Source organism: Triticum dicoccoides, chromosome 7A (assembly GCF_002162155.2).
Source record: "Triticum dicoccoides isolate Atlit2015 ecotype Zavitan chromosome 7A, WEW_v2.0, whole genome shotgun sequence".
Classification (NCBI taxonomy): Eukaryota; Viridiplantae; Streptophyta; class Magnoliopsida; order Poales; family Poaceae; genus Triticum; species Triticum dicoccoides.
In genome coordinates this window covers 475,086,235-475,111,541 of record NC_041392.1, presented here as the reverse complement: position 1 = coordinate 475,111,541, position 25,307 = coordinate 475,086,235, and the positions used below count along the sequence as shown (strand labels likewise).

The 25,307-nt window shown below is 43.1% G+C and overlaps 3 protein-coding genes across 4 annotated transcripts; 2 read left to right on the top strand and 1 right to left on the bottom strand.

Moving 5' to 3' along the window:
- Nucleotides 1-1,607: 1,607 nt before the first annotated feature.
- On the top strand, nt 1,608-8,885 carry LOC119328832 (phosphatidylinositol-3-phosphatase SAC1-like). 2 transcript variants are annotated; one of them, XM_037601827.1, is made up of 16 exons: nt 1,608-1,767; nt 1,868-2,072; nt 3,063-3,228; nt 3,325-3,547; nt 4,141-4,217; nt 4,493-4,680; nt 4,921-5,018; nt 5,561-5,694; nt 5,778-5,912; nt 6,316-6,679; nt 6,980-7,101; nt 7,215-7,322; nt 7,451-7,681; nt 7,763-7,954; nt 8,068-8,179; nt 8,269-8,885. In XM_037601827.1, exons 1-16 carry the CDS (start codon nt 1,693-1,695, stop codon nt 8,521-8,523), a joined length of 2,685 nt encoding a protein of 894 aa, XP_037457724.1. In that variant the 5' UTR covers nt 1,608-1,692; the 3' UTR covers nt 8,524-8,885. The 2 variants fall into 2 exon arrangements, with proteins under 2 accessions (XP_037457724.1, XP_037457725.1); XM_037601828.1 differs by lacking the exon at nt 1,608-1,767 and having other exon boundaries at nt 1,883-2,088.
- Nucleotides 8,886-9,242: 357 nt separating this feature from the next.
- LOC119328833 (alcohol dehydrogenase-like) lies at nt 9,243-12,092 on the top strand. Its single transcript, XM_037601829.1, has 8 exons — nt 9,243-9,534; nt 9,881-10,016; nt 10,343-10,412; nt 10,498-10,591; nt 10,683-10,896; nt 11,007-11,148; nt 11,303-11,473; nt 11,708-12,092. The coding sequence occupies exons 1-8, from the start codon at nt 9,306-9,308 to the stop codon at nt 11,897-11,899; spliced, it is 1,248 nt and encodes a 415-aa protein (XP_037457726.1). The 5' UTR covers nt 9,243-9,305; the 3' UTR covers nt 11,900-12,092.
- Nucleotides 12,093-12,245: 153 nt separating this feature from the next.
- LOC119328834 (adenylate kinase, chloroplastic-like) lies at nt 12,246-16,830 on the bottom strand. The gene is made up of 7 exons (XM_037601830.1): nt 16,478-16,830; nt 16,300-16,395; nt 15,630-15,758; nt 15,411-15,545; nt 14,741-14,887; nt 13,056-13,130; nt 12,246-12,584 (listed from the first exon to the last, which is right to left on the bottom strand). Exons 1-7 carry the CDS (start codon nt 16,655-16,657, stop codon nt 12,489-12,491), a joined length of 858 nt encoding a protein of 285 aa, XP_037457727.1. The 5' UTR covers nt 16,658-16,830; the 3' UTR covers nt 12,246-12,488.
- Nucleotides 16,831-25,307: the final 8,477 nt, after the last annotated feature.

Sequence of the window (25,307 nt, the reverse complement as noted above, 5' to 3'; positions counted from 1 at the left end):
CCAAGAACAGACCCTCGCGAGGCTGTTCTTCCTTGTATTGTTCATCATCATCAGTCCAAGAGGCAATCCACCACACCACAAACTAGAGTAGGGTATTACACCACATGGTGGCCCGAACTAGTATAAACCCTGTGTCTCTTGTGCTGTCCTTTCCATAGCTTAGATCTTAGCGAGGCGGTGGGGTGCAGGTAGGTAGAAGGCGAAATCCCCGCGCGCACCCCAGTGTTCGAACCTCAAGGGTCTGCCGGAACCCGAAATCCAACACCCGTTCCCAGGACGCCGACAGTCATATTTTTCTGAAATGCAAATTTGTCAAACAAGTGTGGCGCAGCATGAATCTGGAAGAGATCAGGTTAGGCCTACTGTCGCTCTCGTTGGCTGATGCAGTAGTTGAAGCCATATGCAAGCTTAGTTCCGAGAAGCAGGTTTTGGTGGGTGTTGTACTGTGAGACTGGTGGAATACTCGGAACAAAGTAAATGCAGGAGAGCAATGGAGATCGTTTGACTAGGTCTGTTTTAATATCTGTAAACATTTACAGGATTTTACTAAGGTTCAAGAGTCTAATGGTACCTCAAGGCATGAGGTTCAATCATGGGAACGCCCATGTGCAGATTACGTTAAGATCAATTTTTATGCTGCATTCCATGAGAATAGGGGAGATGGTGTATATGGTTATGTTGTACGTTCTGATGAGGGTGATGTCATAGCGGCTGTAGCTGGGAAATTCACAAATGTTAAGGGCCTCTTTGATTCGTAGGATTTTCAAAACGCGAGAATAGGAAAAATATGGGATTAGAGTGAAATGTCGTCTTGAATCCTACAGGATTGACGAGTGTTTGATTGTGCATAGAAAAAACACATTATTCTTTTAAAGAGGTTTAAGCGGATGTTATGTTTCCTATGAAATCTAGTGCAAATGAATTCTATGGAAAAATTTCTATGGTTTACAATCCTACGAATCAAACAACCAAGATAGAAAAAATTCCTAAGGATTAGAATCCTTCAAAATTCCTTTAAGAATCCTTTAAATCAAAAAAGCCCTAAGAGTGCTATTCATGCTGAGGCACTTGCTTGTCTAGCTGCAATTGAAGGATCGACTGAAATTGGGGTGCATCAAGTTGTGCTAGAATCAGACTTGAAGAATCTTGTTTATGCGCTTGTAAGGGGAGATGCTGATTTGTGAGAGATCGGAGTTCTGATAAGGGAGGCTAGGAGCTGCTGTATTATGTCATTTCAATGTTTTAGTTTTATTTTCTGTACTCCGACATGTAATAAAGTAGCACATGAGTTAGCAAAGTTTGGGTATGGTCTGGTTGAATCCCCAGCGATATTGTTGTGCCTAGAGTTTAATGAAAGTTTATTTAAAAAAATCAACGACTTCCTCGCAAATAAAAATAAAAATCAACGACTTAAAGTTGTCATCTTCTCGAAGCCCACGTAGGCACGCACGCACGAGGGTATCCCAAGTTGCCAACACCATGCAATACCTGCGATCTATACGTGATACAGTTCTCAATACGCTTTGTACATTGCAGAGAAGAGGACGCCTTGACAACATGGTCACGTGTTCCGCGGAGGACGCCTTCAGCGTTTAGATACAATATCCGCAGTGCCCCCTTCTTCCCCTTTCCGATCGTCCCCTTCGGACTCCCTTCCACCCCCTCTTCCCTTGCGCGCTTCGATCGGGATCGATGGCGGCGGAGGCGGACGACCCGACGGCGGCGTCAGCGACGCTGGAGAAGTTCCGCCTCTACGAAACGCGCGCCGTAAGCATCCATTGCCCCCCTTCTCCCAACCGCACGCCCGGCGGGATCGCTCGCTCGCTAGCTTGCTCAATTGACGCGTCGGAATTGGCTGTGCTCGCAGAGGTTCTACGTGATCGGGAGCTCGCGGGAGAAGCGGTGGTTTCGGGTGCTCAAGATTGACCGCTCGGAGCCGTCGGAGCTCCACCTCAGCGAGGACCCCGTCTGGTACTCCCAGCAGGAGGTCAAGAGCCTACTCCAGCGCATCGCCGAGGGCAACCGCTCCACCGGCGGCCTCACCTTCGTCACCAAGGCCTACGGCATCGCAGGTGCCCCGACCAGAACGTTCGTTCGTTCATTCATCCCATTGCACTGGATTGGATTGGGTTGCATTGTTAACCTAGCTCGCTGTACTGATCCCATGGAAATTTCATTCTTAATTCATACGAATTATAATTAAGCCGGACGAATTTGTTCTGTTAAAGCAAATGAATGTGTCATAAGATTTATTTTGTCAGAAATTAGAAAGCCTTTCTCTAGTTGGTCAATGCCTTTTGCTGGAAAATTCTTTGTGGTTTCTTTGTGCTGGAAAATTAAGTTGGAGGTATATGATAATATTTATCAGCAGATTTACCATGCCAGGAAGTGTGGGTAACTTATTTTAGTTGATAAATTGTCTCTGTATTGCAAATTGGCCGTGATTTCATTCCAACCAATCCCTGCTAGTTTTGTTTCAGTTGGCTCGTCATAGGAAGGTATACTTATGCCGTCATGTTTTCTTTCGTTTGCTTATGAATTCCAAAAGAGGAAAGATGTCCCTTGGATCTATTGGCAACAACTTCCTTGTTCCTTACTAGGAATCAAGGCTCAGAAAAGCTCTAGGCTTAAATTCTTAGTTTGCTACTTCCTAGTGCCCATCTCACGTAAGCACATGAGTAGACACTCTTAAGCGCACGCCTATCAGTGCTTAAGGCTACACATTCTGCTGTCACCTAGCGCCTAGGCACGCTTAAGCGCACGCCTATCAGTCCTTAAGGCCACACATTCTGCTGTCACCTAGCGCCTAGGCACGCTTAAGCGCACGCCTATCAGTGCTTGAGGCTACAATTCTGCTGTCACCTAGCGCCTAGGCACGCTTAAGCACAGTCAGAAGCTGGTAACGGAAATGCATAGATAATAATGATGCAAACTGAGAGCTAATTCATTAACCTCTGAATCCCGGTTATATTTCTTTTGCAATTTGGTGACTGCTTTCTTTGCCAGAGGACTCACATACTCCTGCCATTTTTTTTGAAGTTTTTGTTTCTGTTGCTATGTAGGTTGCATCAAGTTCTTGGAGTCATATTACCTGATTTTAGTCACCAAGCGCCGTCAAATCGGTTGCATCTGTGGCCATGCTATATATTGTATAGATGAGAGCCAGATGATCACCATCCCGCACTCATCTGTACAGACAGATGTTGCAACCTCTAAGAACGAGCTAAGGTACAAGTTATCTTTGATAGTTTGATTTTTTTGGCAGTTATGTATATAAGTTTGGTTATTTACCAAATGCTGTGAAATATGATGTCTCCGTAACAGGTACAAGAAGCTTTTGGCCAGTGTTGATCTCACAAAGGATTTCTTCTATAGCTACACATACCCAATCATGCAGAGCTTGCAGCAGAATGTCACCTCTGCAGGGATGAAGGAAACACCTTATGAAAATTTGTTTGTATGGAACACTTTCCTGACAGAGCCGATTCGCTCAAGGTGCCGCAATGCTCTGTGGAGTGTAGCTCTCGTTCATGGACACTTTAAGCAGGTTATGCCTAGCAAATAGTCTGCCATCTAGATTGGTTTTGCTACCATTACTATTTCTATTGCTTGCTTTTCCATTTCTGATATTACTCATATTTGACTTGGAGCTTTGCATTATCTGTCTCACTGGGTCTTATGAGAAAATTAGAAGGGGATGCCACTAACAAATTTTGATAAAGAATGCATACGAATTTGCTGCTCAAAATATTTCAATTGTTTTTGTTTAACAGAATCTGAGACAATTGTGACCTAACAGAAAAGCTGCTATTATTTCAGTTTGATAGTTTCTTTCCATCAGAGAAAAGAAGTTGGACGAGATCTTGCAATGACTAGTGATGGTTGAGTAGGGCTTTGTAGTTACCATCTCTTTATTCCTTAATGAATGAAACCATTATCACTTGACTAGCCTTTGAAAATTATGATTTAGTGCTTGCTTGATGGGCACTGCTACTAGATTAGCTTCTTGTTCAGATTATCTGTTCTTTTTTCCAATAGCGCCCAACTTGCAGCTGATCTGTGTTTTAGTGCTTAATTAGATGTGTTACGACTATTGTTTATTAACTTTCCATGTGACACAACCCACAATTTATTTTCCAGGTCAAGCTGTCAGTATTTGGCAGGGAGTTAAATGTTATTCTCATTTCGAGAAGATCTCGGCATTTTGCTGGGACACGGTAGGTTTCATGTGCTCGTAGGACTGCATATTTCTGGATCTTCTTTCACTTTATATCAGCCAAGTCCATTTATTCATGCTTCTATCCTATCATCTATGTTCATTTGATTTCTGTTGATTTATCAATTATCACATGCATGTGTAAATTCTTGTTTTGGGTGACGCGATTTCCTCTACTCTGCCAAATGAGGCCAGCAAAGTATTGTCTATGCTCTGCTAGTAATCTGAATTTTTTGTTTAAGTGAAAACTTACTACCTCCCACATGGTATCTGTAGGTATTTGAAAAGAGGCGTGAATGACCATGGAAAAGTTGCAAACGATGTTGAAACAGAGCAAATAGTATTTGAAGAGGAAGCTGGTTCCTGGAAGGGAAGAATGAGTGCAATAGTACAGATGCGAGGATCGATCCCTCTCTTTTGGTCACAAGAGGCTGGCCGACTTAGTCCTAAGCCTGATATTTTTGGTAAATAGATTTTCTAGAAAATTACCTTGTAACCAAACAGGTGAAATTAAATGACCTATTTTGATTGGGGAATGTCCATATGTGAGACTAAATTTCTTATCTGATCATTTGTTACAACTGCGTATCAGAAAAAGATGTTGTGTCTTATCTGTATGTTTGCCCAATCTCTTATCTGGGCTTGTTTCTAAAAGCTTGAAATACATTTTTTGTGTGCATTCTCATCTTTGGATTCTGGTGCAGTGCAGAGGTATGATCCTACTTATGAAGCAACCAAGTTACATTTTGATGATCTCGCTCAGCGATATGGACAGCCTATCATAATACTTAATTTAATAAAGGTATGTGTTTGCGACTTGGTTTAGGATCTGAATGTTTCCGTCTGTTGTTGACAGTGATGATTCTGCTGTGATGTTGCCTTTCCCTTTAATTTTGAGATGAAACTAATGATTCATGTGCACGATACAGAGAAACGGTCATTATCTCAACGAATTTTACAAATCTTATCTATCATGTAGATTTGGTAGATTTGACCTCAAGTTTAGTAGCTCAACTGACTGTTATGCATAAGATTAATTGCTAAAGTACAGCATCTTTGTGGTTCTTTACGCTCCCAAGTACTCTTACTAAACAATATGTAAGACATCAAAAGTAACATGCCATTTGGAGTAAAATCTACTTCTGTAAAAGATGAATTTTCCTCTTAGTTCTTCCAACTAGTTTCCTGAGTAGAATTTAAAAAAGGGTTTCCTGAGTAACTTCTTGCTTACATGTTCGGCTTTTGTGGTACAGAGCTGCTAGCCCACTTTTATTTGTTTGTACAGCTAATCATTGCCTTTTGTCCTCAATATGACTCGTTATTGCTTTTGTGCTCTCTGTGTAGACTGTTGAAAAAAGGCCAAGGGAGATGATGCTCAGGCGTGAATTCTTTAATGCAGTTGGATATCTTAATCAGAATGTCCCAGAAGAGAGGAAACTGAGATTCATACACTGGGATTTTCATAAATTTGCGAAAAGGTTTTATACTGATCCTTGAAAGTTCAGAACTGCATAAGTTGGTGTCTGTTCATCTGCTAATGATTTTCTATCTGTTATGTCAGCAAGTCCGCAAATGTGCTGGGTGTTTTAGGAGGTGTGGCGAGTGAAGCACTGGACCTTACTGGATTTTACTACAGTGGGAAGCCAAAAGTTCAGAAAAGAAGGTCTATCCAGCTTAGTCGAACTAGCACTGCAAGGTACATATATTAATTCTTGTGTAAAACAACTGAACCACTATATATAATATACTAGCTTATAACAGGCAGATGTACTGCCCTCTAAGATTGCCAAGCATATACTCCCTCCGTCCCAAAATAAGTGTCTCAACTTTAGGACAACTTTATACTAAAATTAGTACAAAGTTGAGACACTTATTTTGGAACGGAGGGAGTACTTGACAAGTTTTATATTAATCCGATCCAGTTTATTTAGAAAGTAAGTACAATCACTGGCCAATTGAATTTGACCAAGGTTTAAAAGGCTGTTTATGGAAAAATCATGAACCATAACTGTACTGGTTTGTTAAAGTTGTGAATAAGGGCACTACTCATATCCTAACTGCAAAATGACAGTATTCCCTCCTACTTCTTCATTGCACAGGGATGTTGAAATAAGAGCTAGTTCTGGAGACCTTCCGAGACTCTCTAGCAATGCTGATGCACTTGGTTCTATAGCTTCTCAGGATATGAGAAAAGAGGATAGCAAACATGAGCCTCTTGGTGATGCTCCTTGTTATCAAACTGGAGTTCTTCGTACGAATTGCATAGATTGCCTGGATCGCACAAATGTCGCACAGTATGCTTATGGCCTTGCTGCTTTGGGGAGGCAACTTCATGCGATGGGACTGACAGATGTTTCAAAAATCCACCCAGATAGCAGCATCGCTTCAGCTTTAATGGAAATGTACCAGAGCATGGGTGATGCACTTGCTCATCAGTACGGAGGCTCTGCAGCACATAATACGGTTAGTGTACTTTCATCTCTTGTTGTCTCATCTTATGTTGACAAGAGGATATGAGTAATTTGTAATGGCCATAAAACTCTCATGGGGAGCATCCTGTTGTTACTTCAGAGTTAATGTAGCAAATACCTTTTTTTTGTGGATGGACTATGGAGTGTTAATTTGGTTGTCCTGCTCTGTATCTATTTGTATATACTAGTGCGGATGGCATTACTGTTGGTCTGGCCAATAAATTCTCGTCTTCCCCCCCTAATCTCATTGTTTCCCAGTGAGCATAAACTGTATATACTTGTTTCTTCTCAGGTTTTCCCCGAGAGGCAAGGGAAGTGGAAGGCTACTACTCAATCTAGGGAGTTTCTGAAATCAATTAAACGATATTACAGCAATGCTTACACCGACGGTGAGAAACAAGATGCTATAAATTTGTAAGTCTCGCACGTGAGTTTATCATCCATAAAATCTTTACCAGACAAGATAGTAGTTGGGCTCTTGTGGTAAGTGGAATTTGAGAAGTTGATTTGTTTTGTGATATTACCAGATTTCTGGGTTATTTCCAACCTCAAGAAGGAAAACCGGCTCTCTGGGATCTGGATACTGATTACTATCTCCACGTGACAACAGCTGGTGATGATAGCTACCATCTTAGGTAAACTGAATCCTGGTTATACTTCAGTTCGTTATGACAGTGCAATTTTAGTCCCTTAACATGTAAAGAGTGGGACTTGGTGTGTAGTTTCCTGCAATAAAATGTGTTTTATTCATGTTAATTCACAGTTCCCCACATGGAAATAATGTGCCCGGGGGATCTGGAGATGCCATGAGCCCAAGACCCACATTGAGCCCTGTGCCAGCATGTAAAGAGGACTTTTCTAGGATGAAACTTACTTCATTCGACAAACTTATAGAAAGAACCTGTAGTTCGATAAGGAATGTGAGGCTTCACTGTGATGCTGATCTAAGGCCAAGTGGTGGTGTTGGAACTTCTGCAATGGCACCCGATGCAGCGTATGTAGTTCTTTTCATTCATGATTCATGGTTGAACTTACTTTTTTGATGTTGTACTTACAGCTTGCTTTTACGATTCAGTGAGATACAACTTAAAAGCCCAAACTGGTTGTTTGGTCAAAGAAAACATGCAGAGACAGTTCCAACAACAAAAGTTACTCCAGTTGAAAATGCGAACGAGGGAAACAAAGATGAGACGAATGTGTCTCTGTGTGGGGAGCTGAACTGGCTTTCCTCCTCGGCAGATTCATGCGAGGAGGACAACTTCAGAAGGTTGTACCAGGATAGTCCAGATAGACATCCTTTGCCAGTGTTCTGATGTCTATCAAGTCCACAATCTACCATTTATATGCTTTATTAAATCCTTGGAGCCCTTAATTTTGCAGGTATCTAGCATTCACGACAGCGGATGTAGACAATGGCTGGTACAGTGGAGCACTGCTATACGATCAAGATGAGAACAGCGGTGCTTATAAACATTACTCCGAATTTTGCCAGGTAAGCAAAGCATCCTGCTGAACTTACGCTGTCTGCGACCGTCCAAAACATGCAACCTGACCTGTTTACATTGCCCTCTGGCATTGCAGGGTCCAGTCATGGATCCTTTTGAGCACGACCCAGAGAAAGAAGGGCACTACAGGGAGGCTCTTAGCATGGACATCGAACTTACGGACGATGCACAGGTGGAGGCAGAAATGAAAGCCGCTCTGGACGACTACCAGGTGATAGGTTCAGACCTGAGCATCATCCCGTCGTGCGGCTCCCTCGCCGAGGACCCAAGCCAGCTGACAAGGTGGATCATTGGGGACGAGAAGCTGCGCGTCGTCGGCGCTGTGCAGTAGCTCGGTTGCCGCCGAGGGATTGTACAGATTGCTACAACATTCGTCAATTTTTGGTTTCATCGTGCGTGTATATATAAGGTGCTTAAATGTACAAAAAGAAGGTATTCGTCCATTTTTTTTGTTGGGAGCAAACAGATGATCATTCTTGGAGGCCTTTGTGGATGGATATAGGAGGATTGGACAAGACAGACAGACAGACAGACACGGGTTTGGCCGGTAAACCAAGGATGACAAGGTGTATGTATAATATTCACGATTGTCTCATGTCATTCTGTTGATTAATTTGCACATCTCCAATAGTTTCAAGAAATGCTGCAACTTCTTTTTTATTTATTGTAACTAATGCTACAACTTGTCGTTGAGTTATTTGGTACTTCCTTTAGCAGCCTCTTTGTTTGTTTGTTTACCGATGAAAGCGACCGACATCGTCATCCGGATCCTTATCCGCAGTGCCGATCTATTGTCTTCTCTCCGAGAATAAACTATGAGCCGCTGTTGCTTTCTTGTTGAGCATTTGGTCTTTCCATTTGCTGTGCTAATCCTAATGCAAAAACAAGTGCAGTAGCAGTTGAATAAACATGTGTAGAAAGTCCTAATCGATCCGATCGGTCCTCTCTTTGGTTGGATGATGGAGCAGCCGCTTACTGAATGAAAAGTTGGAGTGCTCAGTATAAAAATGCTTGAGAGTTGTTGTATAAATATGGTCTCTCCAAACAGACCAGCAAGACAGCAACGGAGTAGAGTAGTTGGTGAAGTTGCAGAGTTCCGTTGGCAGGCACACCATGTCCATCTCCACCGCTTCCCGCCGCGCCCTCAGCCGGATCGGCGGCGCCCTCCGGCGGTCCTTGTCGTCGTCGTCGTCGTCGGTGCCGGACGCCTCGGGGTACCACGTGTCGGGCGGTCCGAGCTTCATGCGCGCGGCCGTGTTCTGGGAGCCCGGCCGCCCGCTCACCATGGAGGAGTTCCGCATGCCGCGCCCCAAGGCCGGCGAGGTCCTCGTCAAGACCAAAGGTTCCCCTCCCCCGCCACTCCTCCTTCCCGATAGATTTAGATGAACTCCCTCTCTTCTCCCCTCCTCTCTCTCCCTAATTTACAAGAGAAATTTGGAGTAAATGTTGCTGACTTACACTGCTGGTTAGGTATGCTGTGCCATAATGCATAACAAATAACAAATTATTGTAAAAAAAAGGGGAATGGATGATTATATACCCAATTTGACTAAACAAGTATGCATGCTCCTGTGAGGTTCGTTTGACTTGGGTCTGCATCCTGTGACTCAGGACTCTCGGAATGGGGTCTCACAGCTCCCATGGGCGAATCCTAAGGTTTTCATCTGACATGGGCTCAACTTATGCAGCTTGTGGAGTTTGCCACTCTGATCTCCATGTCATGAAAGGCGAACTCCCTTTCGCCAGCCCTTGTGTCGTTGGCCATGAGATCACCGGGGAGGTTGTCGACCATGGCGCGCACACGCCCGCTGAGATCGTCAATAGGTATATACCGATGCAGCTGAAAACAGGAGACAACACCTGTTTATTATTAGTCTTTTCTTTGGAACATCAACACCTGCTTAGGCTGATAACTAGAGGTGCTTCAGTTCGATTGAATGCTTGGCTCCTTGAGAGCTGCACAAAATTTACAGCACAGATACATGCTGGATTTCCATCAGATTACCTTTTTTGAGCGCTTAAATATTTTTGCAACTCCTGTTGAAGGGGTAAAGCATGGAAGCACTGTCACCAACGCTATTCACCTATTCCAACTTTCTGATGGTGGTTTTCTGGAACTAATCGGTTATCCCTCCCTAAAAAATTAACAGGTTTCCAGTTGGCAGTCATGTTGTTGGAGCCTTCATAATGCCCTGTGGGAATTGCTTTTACTGTGTGAAGGTACCGCCTTCTCTGGATCAGATCATCCTTTATGAAGGGCTGCTTTGTTTTCTTGACCTCATCCATGTACATGGGTTTGATACAGGGCCAGGAAGACCTCTGTGAGTCTTTCTTTGCGTACAATCGTGCTAAAGGAACACTATATGATGGTGAAACCCGACTATTTCTACGCAGCAACGGTAATTTCAGAATATTCACTTACATACTCTGTCGCTAGTGTCACAATATAGTATTATTGTAGTGTTGCTGATGTTATTGCAATGCCTGCAGGAAAACCAGTGTACATGTACAGTATGGGCGGGCTTGCGGAGTACTGTGTTGTGCCGGCCAATGCATTAGCAATTCTTCCTAACTCGTTGCCGTACACAGAGTCAGCCATTCTAGGATGTGCTGTGTTCACCGCATATGGCGCTTTGAGGCATGCTGCTGAAATGCGTGCCGGTGATTCAGTAGCAGTGATTGGGGTTGGCGGGGTTGGATCAAGGTTAGCTGATATAAGGATATTTGTATTTCCTTGAAGAAAGGATTAAATTCATTCCTAAACTCTGGAGTAGTAGGTTACGTTGGCGCATCCTCATTACTCCAACACTGCAGCTGTTTACAGATAGCAAGAGCCTTTGGAGCTTCCGAAGTCATTGCGGTGGATGTTCTCGATGAGAAACTCCAGAATGCAAAAACACTTGGAGCAACCCACACTGTAAACGCAGCTAAAGAAGACGCTGTTGAAAGGATCAAGGTATACAACAAGTTCTGCAGTTTTAAACCACTCAATGCAGTTTGTTTAGGTAGCAGTTCTCGATATCTCATCCTGATCATGGGCTGTCCAGATGTTGCTTCTTCAGTCTTAGCTAGTGTTTGCATTCAGATGTGAATGATCTCATTATTCACAGGAAATCACTGGTGGGAGAGGTGTGGATGTCGCTGTGGAGGCACTTGGCAAGGCATTAACATTTTCCCAGTGCACCCAAAGTGTACGAGATGGAGGTAAAGCTGTTATGATCGGGCTTGCTGCAACAAACGTAGTAGGCGAGGTGGATATAACCCGTCTTGTTCGCCGACAGGTATGCATCTAGCTCCATCAGATTACTGTTCGTTTGTTGTCCAGACCTTAAGCTAGGTCCTGCAGATATGTTCGAACTTACATCGTCTTGGCACATATAGGCCCTTTCCTCAATTTACTCGTATAGTGTTAGTGCAATACCATTGCATCAATTTTCAATGCTTCCGTTTTACTTGGATTTCCTTGCTTGCTTTGTGTAACATTGGCTGGCTGCTAACATGATTACTGGAACCAGGTCAAAATCATTGGCTCGTATGGTGCAAGAGCCAGGCAAGATCTTCCTCAGATAGTCAAGCTTGCTGAGAGCGGCACCTTCAATCTCGAGAACGCCATATCAAGGAAATGCAAATTCGAAGAGGCGAACGGCGCCTATGAGGATCTCAACCAGGGCAAGATCGTTGGCCGAGCTGTAGTTGAAATCATGTAGTGCTGACAAGATGATCATGTGGTCGAAAGTCTGGGTCAAACAAATAAGAATATGCCGCGACAACCCTGCGAACTCGGTTTGTCTTGCAGCATGGTCTCACTCCCTGGTTTGTGTTGGATGCAAAAAATTGTTGATTGAAAGATTGTTGTGCTCACAAGGAAATGCGTATCTCAGTTTGTTCTTCTTTCCATCACATACTGTGAATATTGGGTATACATTTTGCTTATACAGTTCTGCAGCCAGATTTCTGGTTTGTAATGTTACAAAATCGTCACACGAAGAATCCTCAGCTAGCATCAGAAATACCTGACAGATTCCAGAGTAAAACAAAATACATGCAATGAAGTTGTGCAACACAAATGTAGACTGAAAAGTGCAAACTCAAGGCAATCCTTCCAATTGCACTGTATATCAATGCATTCCTAGTCAAGATCATTACAAAACAGTGACGCATTTACATCCATGAATAACAAAGGGCTTTTCTAAATATCATCCTATCAATGCTTTGTCACCTGCATGTCTTCAAAAAATAGAATAAAATCATGCTTCAGCCACATGTCTGGTTCGCGCAGCTTTCTCTGCTTATGAGTTAGCTAGCCACCATTTCTGTTTTCTTATCAAGGCTGGAAGTGAGCAGCTTCTCGATCTCACCGAATACATCTTCCACCGTGGTATTTCCATTTACCTAAACCACAGATGACAGTGAAAGAGATACATGAAAGTTATAGGTAACTAGATACATCATGATTATGAAATGTTTGCTCAGTGAGTTTTTTTAGTTGTTGCTCTATATAGTGTACAACCTCGACAACAAAAGTAGAATAAAGAATGCCATGGACGAACAAGGAATTTAACAACAACAAGAGCTACTCCATCTAGGCAGCAGAACAAAAATATGTTAATGATTACCACACGGTATGTGTTAAGCAACTTCTGAACAGAAACTAAGTTATGATGATTTAGTTCCTTAGCTCAACTTTATAAAAGTACATAATCCAAAAAATATATGTTTGTTATACTTTTCTCCCCGACTTCAAACTAATCTGTGATGTGGTAATTCGGCGGAATATAGACAACGTGAAGTAGAATAGCATATCAGCCTTGAGCTGACCAACAAGGCAGAGCATTCTAAGTATGAAGGAGATAAATCGCCTACCTTGACTATAACATCTTCATATATCGAAACCAAGGACTCGATATTTTGATAATGAGTCTGCAACCTCAGCTTAACCTGTAAAAGAACAGAAGAACACACACTTGAAAATCAGATTCTTTTGATAAAATCCACATATATAGATAAACGGTCAATGAGATATGTGAGACCAGGAAAGAGTGATCTAACTCAAGTACTCAACACAGCACTCTCTGCAAGCTTCCGTCATCATAACAAGCAGTTCAAGAACCGGCATACTACATCGGCAACTCTACCATCCTGGAACATTGGTGCAAGGTCTTGCACACTATGAGCATACAACTTCCATAAGGAGTATACTCAAGGGTATGAAGCCAAGCTCTAAGAGGGATGGCAAGCTCTTCCTTCATTCTGTAAGAAAGAAGGAAGAGACCCTTTTGAAGCTAAACAGCCAGGAGGCTTTACTAGGAGCAATGAAAGATCTTCCCACTCCTTCGTTTCCAAATATTCCAAGCAGCCACCGTCAGGACCTCAAAGTAGAAGGTTTGCCAATCTTGAGCTTTACCCTGGAGGTGACCCCATCCAAGGAAAACTGAGATAGATCAAAACAAATACCAAGAATGTTCCAGCATGAAGAGCTGAAGCTGCAAAGCCAGAAAATGTGGTCCCTAGTCTTGACGTATGCAGGTTGCAAAGGGCACGGCTGACACCACCAGGAGGCTGAAATTGGTGACATTGAAGCATATCCTTTGTATTGAGCCTATCATTCAGAAAAACCAGGCAAAGCATTTGGGCTTAAGGGTGCATTTGGAATTCCAGAGCCAAAAGGAGTTATTAGGTGCATGAATGTGTTGAAACTGAGCTCTGTACATTTTAGAGGATGAGAAGCTAGCAGCCTAGCACCCCAAGAGAAGGACCAAGAGTCATTATCTTCAGGAAACTGAGCATGAATGTATGTTGGACAGAAACTCTCTGATTTCATGAAATTCATCGAAAGCCTGCCTGGAAAGGGGAATATGAAAGAGATGTAAGGGCTCATGAGTATTGAGAACATCCTGGACCAAGGCAAGACTATCAAGGGCAAATGCATGAATTCCATGGAATTTTCTCCTCATCAGATGATCAGACCAGCAAGCATTCCAGAAAAGAACAGTGTCTCCTCTGGCAATAGAACAGGAAGCTAATTGCCTAAATTTATGGGAGAGGTTAAAGACATCTCTCCACCAGAAGGGGTGCACAGTACCAGAGGCGTGGGGAGAGGAGGGAAATTATAAACCGCCAGGAAGCATTGTAGTAGTTCCAAACTAGTTTCACTCAAGGGATATCAGCCTTGTCGTAAAGCTTGTTATATGCTTCATAAGCATGGCCTCGTTCTGCAGTCAGGTTAAGGATACCCAGCCCCACTTTGTTCTTTGGGTGACACACGTTAGACCAGGCAGCACGTGCCTTCCATATACTGAGTGACCGAGTCTTGTTATCGAATGTAAATACAAAATAAAAATGCACAACTTCCCCACCATGGAAATATGGTCCACTGTGAGATAATAACTATGTCAAGCTAGTTTTAATTAGCAGCAGACAAAAAACAATGTGTTGTAGCAACACCATGTACTGCATGGCTAATAACAAATAAGCACTTCCACCATGTCTAATAATAAATGCAAAACTATGCTGTCATTATCTTAACTAATAATATGGGAACCATGTACCTTTTCTTCTGTATCATCAAATCTTTGTGTAAGCCTGGATGCAATTTCTTCATTCTCAGGTGGAGAATACTTTACATGGTATATTTTCCCAGTTTCAGGATCCAGCCGTCTGCCAACTACCCTTTCAACAAGAAGTTCATCGGGAACCTACATTTTCGACGGGTGAGCTAATATTCCTACTGAACAAAAAAAACGCTAGTACTTACACTCTTAATTTCAGAATTTGTTTACTGAATTGCAGCCAGTTTCAACACGATAGAGAAAGCATGATAAATACATCGTATATTGCCATATTACAGTGTTAACACTTAGAAAGTACTTAAATGCGCAACTTGAAATTATGGATCTTATTTATTCTTGAAAGGGTAAATATGTAGATTTTATTATGTAACTAGTACCAAAAAAGGGACTATATTTATCTCCATTTTCTCAGGAAAATCCAACATTGGTCACAATGGAAGTGTTTGCCCTTTTTTTTTTTGAAAGAAGCAGTGTTTGCCCTGTTCAGACTACTAGTTAGGCTAAGGGTAGCTACCAGCAGTTTTCAAGGTCTAGAGGCAGTGTTCAAGCTTACTTGGTACTGCTAGTACCTTACCACAACAAGGTCAATTATGTCCCACAATTTGCATCACATACCAATAATTTGCCATAGCTGGGCTCGGGCACTTACATCTAATAGAATGAAAATGTCAGGCCGGATTCCAAGAGTTTCCAGTGCCATTGCCTGTGAATAACTTCTCGGGTAACCATCCAAAAGCCAACCCTTTTCCTGAGCATCTGGTTGCAGAAGACGCCCCTTCACCATCTGGCGGTAACCCAAAAATGTTTCTCAGTGTTACCACCATTCACTTGAAACACATTAATGAAATTGCGAAGAAAATATACCCACATTAACAACGATCTCATCAGGAACCAGCTGTCCCTTCTCCATAAACTCCTTGGCCTGCTTCCCATTGTCGGTGCCTGTGGCGATTTCTGCCCTTAACAAATCTCCAGCTGAAATGTGCACCAGACCATACTGCAAATTACAGTGCCAGTTACTTGATGCAACAAGGAAAGCTAGTCGTAAACGTTTTACCACATTTTGTTGTAAATGCACAAGGCTAATTACACAATACACATGACATAATAACACAAGGCTAGATCCCAATCCTATATCCCAAAGAGAGAGATCTGCACTATTTCTAATTATCTCAACATGTGTGCATTGTTGTAACCATTAGATTTACTAACTTGATCCACTAGCATCCATCCGAGCATAGCATGAGAATCCTCTACCATACAACATGCATTACTGTATTCTAAGTGGGTTTTAAATCACATTACATTTAATCGTGACATGCACAAGTTTTCTTGTTAAGTTTTTATTCTTTGCATATGCAGAAATTTCTCACATAGTTTAAATCGTAAGTGCTGAATTCGTATTCTACACGATATTTATAAACTATATATCCAATTCCGTGGCAATGCGTGGGGTATCATTTAGTTCACATAATGCATCATGAAAGAAAGAAAGGGAACCATGTACAAGGCTGAACCCATATTCCCAAAGAACTTACTTTGGCCTTGATTAGCTCGCACTGCGTGCCCTTCCCAGACGCCGGAGCTCCCGCTATCATGACATTTAGAGGGTCAGCCTTCGCTGCCTCCACAGCCTATAATTCCGAATCAAGAACTGACCAGTGAGAAGGCCGTAAAATTGTGCAATTCCTTAATGTTAGGAAAACAGGGGCAGACCTTGGCCGCTCTAGGCGCCGGCGAGAGCCCGTGGTGTCGGACGGGGTTGAGCCGTAGGGGGCTGGAGCGGGCGCGGGAGGCGCGGAAGAGGAGGCGGCCCTGGGGAACCGGCCTCTCGGCACCCACGGGCGGCGGTAAGAGAGATGTGACTGCGGCTGCAGCGGCCGTGGAGGAAGCCATGGGCGGCGCTGAGAGAGCTGGGAGAAGGGGGATTCACAAGAAAGCCGTGCTTGGATGCTGGGAGCGGCGCGCCGGCGCCGGAGGGGGATCGGAGATAGAGAGGGAGAGGCGGACCGTTCTTGCAGTAGGACCAACGGAAAGGAAAACAAAACAAAACAAAAATGTTGCGAGAAATAACAAACTCTATTTTTCTAACAAGTGGACTGAAAACAAGAACCCTTGTTATCACGCTGCTTTTTTTAGTGCCCGAGAAAGGTTTGGTGGTCAGTGTTTGCCAAGGACCGGAATGTGCATTGATTAGCAGCGACCGGTTCTTGTGCGTGTGTTTGATCGCTCGGACTTTGCCAACATTGCATGCTTGTTTCAGTCGGCCTAGTTTTGCCATCGGTACTGTGCCGAATCGAGTGGGCAAACCCAATCCCCTGACCCCCTGTATTCAATCTTCTCCTTGCGCTTGAATCGATTCTCGAAATCCAATCTAAAGCGTGAATCGAATGCAGTAAATTGAAAGAGAGGGCAAGGGCTTACCGCCATTGCTAAAGTCCTGTTGGTGCGCTGGTGAAGCCGGTGCTCGATGGCGGTGCTCGCCTTGAAGTTCGTTGGTCCATTGCTCGTTGTCGCCAGTGTGAGAGAGGGAGAGAGAGAGGGGGAAGGTAAGGGTAATTATGCCACGGCTTCAGAAAACAACGTGACTTCTCGAGACCACCTCCTCACGTGCAGCCTCCGCCGCCACATACCACGAGTTGCATCGTTTGGCTCTGGTTGTGAAAAAACCGCCGATTCGGCCATTCCTCCAGAGCCAGGACCAGAGGTGCTTTTAAGTTTCGTGCGGGCAATCTTTTGATGCAACCTAGCCAATCAAACGGGCCAAGATTTTCCCGCGTGGGCCTGGTTGAGGTGGATGCGGGCAACCAAACACGTTATGTAAACATGCGAAAAACAAATTACAAACTTTGAAAAAGACCACAAATATTCAAAATACAAACTTTACATATTTTACAACATAATCAATGATGCATTCGACTACAAATATCATAAATCCGAACTCATGTTTTCATTGGCATAAAATATTCATAGTGTGCAAAGATGTCTAAATCCGAACTTTTTGATTGGTATAAAAACTAAAAATATACTGTCAAATTGTCCATCCTTGATGGAAAAATTAGTTTCCAAACTGATTATATAATAAAAAAAATTGGTACATACTATAACTAATTGATTCTGATTCCAAATTCAGTTTTCACGTCGATCAAAATATCATAAGGAGGATTAAAATACGTCTAGATAAAAATGAATGTATCTAGAACTAAAATACATATAGATACATCCATTTCTTCGACAAGTATTTCTCGATGGAGGGGTATTAGATAAAAATTCAGGGATTTGAAGCTATGAGAAGGTATCACAGGGAGGACTCTGCACTGTCAGCACCGTCGGAGAGAATGCTTTCCCTAATAATCATGTTTATGTTGGCTGATGGTAGAGATCGGTTAGGGGTTTTGTAGGGGTAAGGACTAACAGTGCACCTATACGGCCAAGGTGGATCTCAATGAGTCCCCTTTCCTTGGACATTAAGGAAATTTTCCCTAGCGACAGTAGAAAGAGACTCGAGCGAATGAGGGAGATCGCACGATGCATAATCTATGTGTGTTTTGGTGCCATGATAAAATCATGATGGTTTTAATGGCCGGGAAATCAAAATCACTAGTGAAGGGTTATCTCTTGCAAAGGTCACTCCCCACCTATTCAAGTCCTGGCAAGTGGCGGCGTCACTTGTTGCAACCTAAAAGTTTTCCTTTTTTCTGTAGATTCGTTAATCCAAAATGTTTTCTCTTGAACCTTGCGTTCAGATAACGATCCGTTTTCACCGTTGGATTTCTTGTGTCGGGATCCTCAAAACTAGATCTCATGTTAATAGGTTTTGACAAACTTTTTTCATGAAATAAACAAAACCTGGGGAAAATGGAAACAAAAAAACCGAAAGAAAAAAACCAAAGCCCGAAAGCACAGTTGTGGTTTTCACTTTTTCTTGGGAAGCACAGGCCGTGCTTTTCCCTTTATTGAGGGAAGTAAGGTTGTGCTTCTTACGGAAGCAGTATTGTGTTTTTGCCTTGTGCTTCTCGTGGAAGCACTGGCTATGCTTTTGACTCGCCAAGCATACGTTGTGCTTTTCGCTGAAGCAAATTTGTGCTTTCATGAGAAACATAATTGTGCTTCTCGTGGAAGCACAATTTTTTCCAGGCAACATAGCTGTGCTTTGCAAAATAAATAAATAAAATAGTTTTTTCTGCAAAACTCAAGGAAACCCAAAAAAGCAGAAAAAAACCTTAAAACATGTACATAAAACATAAAAATCCCCAAATCTTGAGGCCGCGTCCAATACGCGACACATGACGACGGTTGGGAGCACCACTTGGGGCGCTCCCATGCCAAAAAGTGACCCTTGTGGGAGCCCCCCAAGGGTTAGTTCCCCTAGGAAACACTTCTTATGCGTGCTTTGCTGCTGCTGGCAATGCCTTGTCCTCTCCTTATTTGATGATGGGCTTTTTCTTTTGCTCCCTCAAAGGGTAACGGTTGGTTAGTTGCTCCGCGAGGAAACACATCTAATGCGTGTTTTGCTGCTTCTAGCAAGACCTTGTCCTCTTCCTATTTGATGGTCGCCTTTTTCTTTTGCTACAGGTTTTGGTCTATTTATCTTTTGTATACATGAGCTAAGGCCTGGACCTTGGTCCCGGGGGGGCTTCACCTAGAGTTACACTGACCGTACTAGGGAGGGGGGGGGGCTCGTAAAGAAGACACCTAATTAGGGATCTATTTAATCGCTATTAAGGGTTGAGAGAATCATTAGTCCCTCCACCCTCTGAATTCGTCCCTGCCATCAGGATTCAAGTACCAGACTTGGCACTGGTGCTCGCATTTTTCATGGATTTATTTCAGGTTTTCTGCCGATGTTCGTTCAGTGGGGAAGACGTTCCTGTTGACCACGAGACGTCTGTGGTGATTAGCATCTGGTTGTAAAGACATATTGGACAAACTTGACATATTGCACAAATATAATCCATGATGTATTCAACTACAAAAATCATTGAGGGCTAAATATTGCAATAAAGGAAGGTTGTAAAGTTTCCTTCCTAACAAAAGTTCAACTACAAACAGAATGACTAATCTTAAGGTACGAGGCTCCCAACAGTAACCTCAGGTGTTGCGCCCATGGTACCGTCATCTACGAGTGCTTTAGCGTTTGCACCTAGAAACGTAAGCGAGGTTGCACATACACGTTAGCGTCAAACTTGTTGAAATGCTCATCATGGAACTTGCTATCATGAATACAGTCGTGGAGACACATGCATGATTATCCTTTTGTGTCCCTAATTGTACCATGGTATGCCTTGGAGAACTTGCCATTTCATCTTTAGAATACCAAATGATCTTTCGGCAATGTTTTCACAAAGAGGATAGTTGAATGTTTCGTGTCTCCCCCTTGGAGGGTGTGGCTGAAACACTGGTACATGATACCATCGCCCTTTGTATGATGCTATATATCCAATCCTGTTTGAATATCCAGAGTCCACAAAGCAATACTTATCTACAATAATATCCAAAAGAATATTGAACCCCATATCGAAGCACATACTTCCATGGCATTTTCATTTGTGTAACCTTTCCTATTCCTTCGTTGGGGCTACATCTCCTTAGGCACAACCACATGAATGTGTGTTCCATCTATAATCCAATAACATTTTTGAAATGAGACCAGAATTTTGATTTTCTCGGTATTGTTGGGGAACGTAATATTTCAAAAAATTTGCCTACGCACATGCAAGATCCATCTAGGTGATGCATATCAACGAGCGGGGAGAGTGTGTCCACATACCCTCGTAGACCGAAAGCAGAAGCGTTTAGTAACGCGGTTGATGTAGTCGAACATCTTCGTGATCCAACCGATCCAAGTACCGAACGCATGGCACCTCCGTGATCTGCACACGTTCAACTCGTGACGTCCCTCGTACTCTTGATCCTGCTAAGATCGAGGGAGAGTTTCGTTAGCACGATGGCGTGGCGAAGGTGATGATGAAGTTACCGATGCAGGGCTTCGCCTAAGCTCTACAACGATATGACCGAGGTGGAAATCTATGGGGGGGGGGGCACCGCACACGGCTAAGACAACTGTCACTTGTGTGTCTATGGGGTGCCCCCTGCCCCGTATATAAAGGAGGGGAGGAGGGGAGGGCCGGCCCTCTCTATGGCGCGCCCAAGGGGGAGTCCTACTCCCAGTAGGAGTAGGTTTCCCCCCTTTCCCTAGTTGGAGTAGGAGAAGAAGGAAGAGGGAGAAGGAGAGAAGGAAAGGGGGGCCGGGCCCCCTCCCAATTCGGATTGGGCTTGGGGGGGGGGGGGCGCCACCACCTTGGCTGCCTCCTCCTCTCCCCCACTAAGGCCCAATAAGGCCCATTGACTCCCCGAGGGGTTTCCGGTAACCCCCCGGTACTCCAATATATGCCCGAACTTATCCGAAACCATTTCGGTGTCCAAACATAGCATTCCAATATATCAATCTTTATGTCTCGACCATTTCGAGACTCCTCGTCATGTCCATGATCACATCCGGGACTCCGAACTACCTTCGGTACATCAAAACACATAAACTCATAATACCGATCATCATCGAACGTTAAGCGTGCGGATCCTACGGGTTCGAGAACTATGTAGACATGACCGAGACTCATCTCCGATCAATAACCAATAGCGGAACCTGGATTCCCATATTGGTTCCTACATATTCTACGAAGATCTTTATCGGTCAAACCGCATAACAACATACGTTGTTCCCTTTGTCATCGGTATGTTACTTGCCCGAGATTCGATCGTCGGTATCTCAATACCTAGTTCAATCTCGTTACCAGCAAGTCTCTTTACTCGTTCCGTAATGCATCATCCCGTAACTAACTCATTAATCACATTGCTTGCAAGGCTTATAGTGATGTGCATTACCGAGAGGGCCCAGAGATACCTCTCCGACAATCGGAGTGACAAATCCTAATCTCGATCTATGCCAACTCAACAAACATCATTGGAGACACCTATAGGGCATCTTTATAATAACCCAGTTACACTGTGACGTTTGATAGCACACTAAGTGTTCCTCCGGTATTCGGGAGTTGCATAATCTCATAGTTAGAGGAACATGTATAAGTCATGAAGAAAGCAATAGCAATAAAACTCACCGATCATAATGCTAAGTTAACGGATGGGTCTTGTCCATCACATCATTCTCTAATGATGTGATCCCGTCCATCAAATGACAACACATGTCTATGGTTAGGAAACATAACCATCTTTGATTAATGAGCTAGTCTAGTAGAGGCATACTAGGGACACTCTGTTTTGTCTATGTATTCACACATGTACTAAGTTTCCGGTTAATACAATTCTAGCATGAATAATAAACATTTATCATGATATAAGGAAATATAAATAACAACTTTATTATTGCCTCTAGGGCATATTTCCTTCAGTCTCCCACTTGCACTAGAGTCAATAATCTAGTTCACATCGCCATGTGATTTAACACCAATAGTTCACATCACCATGTGATTAGTTCACATCGCCATGTGACTAATATCCAAAGGGTTTTACTAGAGTCAATAATCTAGTTCACATTGCTATGTGATTAACACCCGAAGAGTACTAAGGTGTGATCATGTTTTGCTTGTGAGAGAAGCTTAGTGAATGGGTCTGTCGCATTCAGATTCGTATGTATTTTGCAAATTTCTGTGTCTACAATACTCTACACGGAGCTACTCTAGCTAATTGCTCCCACTTTCAATATGTATCTAGATCGAGACTTAGAGTCATCCAGAACGGTGTCAAAGCTTGCATCGATGTAACTCTTTACGACAAACTCTTTATCACCTCCATAACCGAGAAATATTTCCTTATTCCACTAAGGATAATTTTGACCGCTGTCCAGTGATCCACTCCTGGATCACTATTGTACCCTCTTGCCAAACTCATGGTGTGGTACACAATAATTCTGGTACACAACATAGCATACTCTATACTCCCTCAGTTCCAAAATACTTGACTTCTATTTGTCCAAAAATGGATGTACATATATACTAAAACATGTCTAGATACATCTATATTTTGACAAAGGGAAGGAAAGTATTGTGGAACGAAGGGAGTAGAACCTATGACTGAGGCATAGGGAATGATTTTTCATTCTCTTTCTATTTTCTGCCGTGGTCGGGTTTTGAGTCTTTACTCAACTTCACACCTTGCAACACAGGCAAGAACTCTTTCTTTGACTGTTCCATTTTGAACTACTTCAAAATCTTATCAAGGTATGTACTCATTGAAAAAACTTATCAAGCGTCTTGATCTATCTCTGTAGATCTTGATGCTCAATATGTAAGCAGCTTCACCGAGGTTTTTCTTTGAAAAACTCCTTTCAAACACTCCTTTATGCTTACTAGAAAATTCTACATCATTTCTGATCAACAATATGTCATTGATAATCCCCAAATGCAGGGAATCATCGTAGCAATTCCCAATGGTGGAAGTGATAAGTATGGAGTGTCGAACCCACAAGAAGCTAAAGGTAAGATCAATATTCTCTCAAGTCCTATCTGCCATTGATACGACTCTACGTACACCGAACGTTTGCTTCCAACTAGAAACGAGAAATAAAACTATGTTGTTGGTATGAAGAGGATAACTTTGCATGATATCGGAGAGCTAAAATATAAAAGTAGGTGCTGTTATCATAAAGTTAGAATATATTACTAAATATTATAAATAGCGAGTGTGGAATAATGATGGATCGGTGTGCGGAATTGTCCTAGGCAATTGTTAACAAGACCGGTAGTCGTCATTGGAATTTCATATGAGGGAGAGGCATAAGCTAACATACTTTCTCTTCTTGGATCATATGCACTTATGATTGGAACTCTAGCAAGCATCCGCAACTACTAAAGATCAGTAAGGTAAAACCCAACCATAACATTAAAGCATCAAGTCCCCTTTATCCCATACGCCACAACCCCCTTACTCGGGGTTTATGCTTCTGTCACTCAAGCAACCCACTATAAGCGAATCATTAACGTATTGCAACACCCTACAGCAAGAATCCCTCACGCTTGCGCGACACGGAGGGCACAATAAGACAACACCAAAATAAAACATACAACTCGTACCAATCTAGATCATCAATCAACCGAAAGACAAAGGATATCTACTCAAACCATCATAGGATGGCAACACATCATTGGATCATAATATGTGGCATAAAGCATCATGTTCAAGTAGGGATTACAGCGGGGTGCGGGAGAGTTGACCGCGTAAAAGAGATGAGGATGGTGATGATGATGGTGATGTTTATGAAGACGATCACCGCGGTGATGATTCCCCTCCATATGGCACTCCGGCGCCACCGAGAGAGAGGAGGAGAGGTTCTCCCCCTTGTGCTTCCTCCTCCATGGCCTCCCCCTGGATGTGGAGAGGTTCTCCCTCTGGTCCTTGGCCTTCATGGCGATGATGGCCCCTCCGAGATCCTCCTCCATGGCCTCCGGTGATGATGGCCCCCTCCGGTAGGGTGCCAGAGAGGGCCTAGATTGATTTCTCGTGGCTACAAAGGCTTGCGGCGGCGGAACTTCCAATCTAGGTTATTTTCTGAAGGTTTCTGTATTTATAGGAGAGGATGGCGTGAGGACAAGTCAGGGGGTCCCCAAGGCGGCCACGAGATAGGGGGGCGGGCCCCCCACCATCGTGGGGCCCACGGGACTCCCCTCCGGTAGATTTTTGTTCCAGTATTTTTTATATTTTCCAGAAAATTCTCCGTTGATTTTCATCGCATTCCGATAACTTCTATTTCTGCACAAAAACACCACCACAGTACTTCTGCTGAAAACAGCGTCAGTCCGGGTTAGTTCTAATCAAATCATACCAAAATCATATAAAACTATTGTAAACATGGCATGAATACTTCATAAATTATAGATACGTTGGAGACGTATCAGTCATTCACATATACTTATCAGAAAGGCTGTAGTGCTCCCACTCACTTTCTTGTAAATACAGGCTTCACCGCAAGTCTATATAAAACTATATGCTTTGATCAACTCATCAAAGCGTATATTCCAACTCCGAGATGCTTGCACCAGTCCATAAATGGATCGCTGGAGCTTGCACACTTTGTTAGCACCTTTTGGATCGACAAAACCTTCTGGTTGCATCATATACAACTCTTTCTTTAAGATATCCATTAAGGAATGCAGTTTTGACATCCATTTGCCAAATTTCATAATCATAAAATGCGACAATTGCTAACATGATTCAGACGGACTTAAGCATCGCTACGGGTGAGAAGGTCTCATCGTAGTCAACTCCTTGAACTTGTCAAAAGCCTTTCGCAACAAGTCGAGCTTTGTAGATAGTAACATTACCGTCAGCGTCAATATTCTTCTTGAAGATCCATTTATTCTCTATGGCTTGCCGATCATTGGGCAAGTCAACCAGAGTCCACACTCTGTTCTCATACATGGATCCCATCTCAGATTTCATGGCCTCAAGCCATTTTGCGGAATCTGGGCTCATCATCGCTTCCTCATAGTTCATAGGTTCATCATGGTCAAGTAACATGACCTCCAGAACA